This window comes from Mandrillus leucophaeus, unplaced genomic scaffold, assembly GCF_000951045.1.
Source record: "Mandrillus leucophaeus isolate KB7577 unplaced genomic scaffold, Mleu.le_1.0 Scaffold11, whole genome shotgun sequence".
NCBI classification, from domain to species: domain Eukaryota; kingdom Metazoa; phylum Chordata; class Mammalia; order Primates; family Cercopithecidae; genus Mandrillus; species Mandrillus leucophaeus.
This window is the reverse complement of record NW_012099209.1, coordinates 1350290-1354188: the sequence shown is the minus strand read 5'-3', so window position 1 is coordinate 1354188 and position 3899 is coordinate 1350290. Positions and strand designations below refer to the sequence as shown.

Sequence of the window (3899 nt, the reverse complement as noted above, 5' to 3'; positions counted from 1 at the left end):
CTATGAAAAGCCTGCCCCCCCACTGCGGGGAGAGAGGGCTGGATGGAAGTCGGGAGGCTGTTCTGAGTCCTCCTCTGCCCCAGGTGGGCAGGCCGCGGGAGGAGAATCTGTAATGAGCCTGTTGGGAGCCGAGGAGAGGGGAGGGGGAGGGGATTGTCCGAAATCTCCGCAGGAGTAGGGCGGGACGGAGCTCAGTGTGGGAGCACGGGGTAGGGGACTGTCTGGGTTCCAAGCACTCCTCCGGGGGCAGGCGAGGCTGGAGGGCTGTTCTGAGCTCCCTGGTGAAGAGGAGTGGAGGCGAAGTGGGGAGGGGGAGGGGTGATGTCTGTTCTGAGCCCATCCCCAGGAGGGATCAGAACAGAGGGACTGTGATAAGATCCACAGGGAGAAGCAGGACAGGACCTGGGGAGTCTGTTCTGATCCCCATGCAGGGGAGGGTGGGAGCTAGGATGGAGCGAGTGGCAAGGGGTTCTCTGTTCTGAGATATCCCCTCACACCCAGGGGTCTGTTCTGGTCTTCCAGGTGCGCATCTGAGCCTCCCGGGTCAGGGCGATAAAGTAGGAAGAGCTTTTCAAGGATCTCTATAAATATTTCTGAGACCTGGCTGAGGAGGAGTAATTAATGGATCAAAAAATGAGAAAATCCAAACTAAAATAGAGCAAACGTGCTGAAAACGCCGAGCACATCCTACATTAAATGAGTTGCCCACTTTTTTTTTTTTTTTCCTTTGACGGAGTTTGACTCTTGTTGCCCAGGCTGGAGTGCAATGGCATGATCTCCGCCTCCCGGGTTGAAGCGATTCTCCTGCCTCAGCCTCCCAAGTAGCTGGCATTACAGGCACACCACCAGACTAATTTTTGTATTTTTAGTAGAGATGGGGTTTCTTCATGTTGGTCAGGCTGGTCTCGATTTCCTGACCTCCGGTGGTCCACCTGCCTCGGCCTCCCAAAGCGCTGGGATTACAGGCATGAGCCACCGCGCCCGGCGGAGTTGCCCACATATTTCATACACAAAATCACAACAATCCTTTAACAACAAATGTATATGTTACACGGGATGTATTTCAATATTTGGTACCACGTGGACTGGGGGTTCGCGGCTGCCCGCAGGAGCCAAGAGTCTCCCAGGTTTCACTCTGTTCCTCGTGGACCGGGGCATTACCAGGGAAGACAGCAGAATATAGACATCAAAAACTCCGATCTAGAACCATCTCCTGGCTTTGAGACTGTGAGACTATCTACCTTCTCTAAACCCTAATCCCTTCCTCTGAAAAATTAGATTTAAGGCAGATTCTCCCAGGCACGTCAGTGCAGAAGGAGGAGCAGTTGCTCGGCTCACCAACTGTTTGGTTTGGCCTCTGGCGCCCCCTAGCGGCAGGATGAGTTGCTACACCGTCGGGGCGGGGCCTAACATTCAAATGAGATGCAAACCACTCCTCTCGTGTCCGGTCTGCGGAAAGGGTTTCCTGGGAGGCCACGCGTGTCCGTGGAAACTAGCAAGCGTGACTACGGTGCGCGGGAGTCTGGCTGACAGGAGGAAGGTGGCTGGGGGCCTGGGAGGCCAGAGGGTCCTGAATACTGGATGACCACCTCATTTCATGCTCACCTCCACTTCCAACCTCCAGGTTGGAAAATGGACCCAGCTCAGGATCCTGGTGCTGCCTGATGCTTCATGTTCCAGCAGCCCTCTCTGGACTCCAGGAGGCACATCTGTGAAATGGGTGCATTGAGGCTGGGCGTGGTGGCTCATGCCTGTAATCCTAACACTTTGGGAGGCCGAGGCAAGTGGATCACCTGAGGTCAGGAGGTCAAGACCAGCCTGGCCAATGTGACGAAAGCCCGTCTCTACTTAAAAAATATAGGCCGGTGTGGTGGCACGCGTCTGTAGTCCCAGCTACTCAGGAGGCTGAGGCACGAGAATCATTTGAACCTGGGAGGCGGAAGTTGCAGTGAGCCAAGATTGCGCCCCTGCACTCCAGCCTGGGCAACAGAGGGAGACTCTGTCCCCCCGAAAAATAAAATAAAAATCACTTAAATTATCTGTACCTCATACCAGGTTATCTTTTCCAACAAATCACAGGCTATGCAACCTGTCAGCATTGTTACTATTGTTCCAGCCAACATGCAGTGACCAACCATCCCTGTCTGGGCAGTGAGGTTGAGGAAGTCCACCCTCTGTCCCTGTCAGGCCGTGTGACTTGAACTTATAGTGGAACTCTCCAAGTCTCACCCCCCCATCCCCACCTACCCACTCCCCACCTGTCTGAGCTGGAATGAGAAGGGCAGCTTAGCAAAAGGCCAAGGTAGATGAGCTCACCATCTACCATGAGTAGAGTGGGGCCTGTTAGCAGGGTTAACATTCCAAGTTGAAGCCAGACACCCCCAAACTAGAGAATCATCCCACATACAAGGACCAGACCTTGGTATCTGTGTTCCCGCAACCCCCAACAAATAACGGCAAAACTTAAGACAGCACTGTAATGAATTTTGGCCACCTTAGGTAAGTGTCCCCTTATTGTGGGATTTCATGTATGTTTCCACCTCCCCCACCAGGCAGGCTGTGAGCACTGGAAGGGAGAGCAGGGCCTGTCTTGGTCACCCCTGGGTTCTCAAAGCCCAGCACATAGACGGGCTCTCCACTGATGTTCGTCGAATGAATACAGGAAAGTATCTTATATCTCTGTATTCCCACCACCCAGAGCAAAACTGTAGCCCTGATCCAAATGAATTGCTGCGCCCCTCAATTTGAGACTTTTCCTTACCTGGAAAACATGGAAAATTCACCCTAACACTGGTGATGATGAACGAGTGAGTGTTAGTCTGAGGCCTGATGAATGAATGAATTAATTAATTATTTAATTGAAAGAAGGAACAGGTTCCTGCTACAGATGAGGAGGCCCAGAGAGGTTAAGGGATGTGCCCAAAGTCACACAGCAAAGAAGGAGGCCACCTGGAAAGGAAGGGTCACCCTCACCCCATACTCTTCCTTGGGGCCATTTTACCTACAAGCTGAGGGCACAGGGCCCACAAACTCTTTTCAAACCCAGAATTTTCAAACCTGAAAAAAAAAAATTGATTCCAGGCGAGGTGCAGTGGCTCAAGCCCGTAATCCCAGCACTTTGGGAGGCCCAGTGGGCGGATCAGTTGAGCTTAAGAGTTCCAGATGAGCCTGGACAACATAGTAAGACCCCATCTCTACAAAAAATTAATTAAATTAAAATGGAGAAAGGACTTGAATAGACATTTCTCCAAAGAAGATATATGAACAGTCAAAAAGCCCATGAAAAGATGCTTAACATCATTAGTTATTAGGGAAATGCAAATAAAAACCACAATGAGATATTACTTCATAAGCATCAGAACGACTATTTTCAGGGAGGAGGAGGCTGGGTGTGGTGGCTCACCCCTGTAATCCCCCAGAACTTTGGGAGGCTGAGGTGAGAGGTTAGCTTGGGCATACGAAGTTTGAGACCAGACCAACATAGCAAGACCCCAACTCTACAAAAACATTTAAAAAACTGGTTGGGTATGGTGGCTCACAGCTGTAATTCCAACACTTTGGGAGGCCGAGGCAGGAAGATCACTTGAGGCCAGGAGTTTGAGACCAGCCTGGCCAACATGGTGAAACCCCATCTCTACTAAAAATACAAAAATTAGCTGAGTGTTACAGCAGCCACCTGTAATCCCAGCTACTTGGAAGGCTGAGATGCAAGAATCGCTTGAACCTGGGAGGTGGAGGTTGCAAGTGAGCCGAGATCTCGCCACTGCACTCCAGCCTGGGCAAAAGAGTGAGTTCATCTCAAAAAAAAAAAAAAGAAGAGGCCGGGCGCGGTGGCTCAAGCCTGTAATCCCAGCACTTTGGGAGGCCGAGACGGGCGGATCACGAGGTCAGGAGATCGA

The 3899-nt window shown here is 51.4% G+C and overlaps 1 protein-coding gene across 1 annotated transcript in view; it reads left to right on the top strand.

The window, feature by feature from the left end:
• NXNL1 (nucleoredoxin-like 1) overlaps positions 1–1715 on the top strand; it is a 14306-nt gene extending 12591 nt beyond the window's left edge. Inside the window, exon 3 of the mRNA XM_011991142.1 lies at positions 1625–1715. Within this exon, the coding sequence (XP_011846532.1) occupies positions 1625–1715 (91 nt within the window). The remainder of the gene's footprint in view (positions 1–1624) is intronic.
• The last annotated feature ends 2184 nt before the right edge of the window (positions 1716–3899 follow it).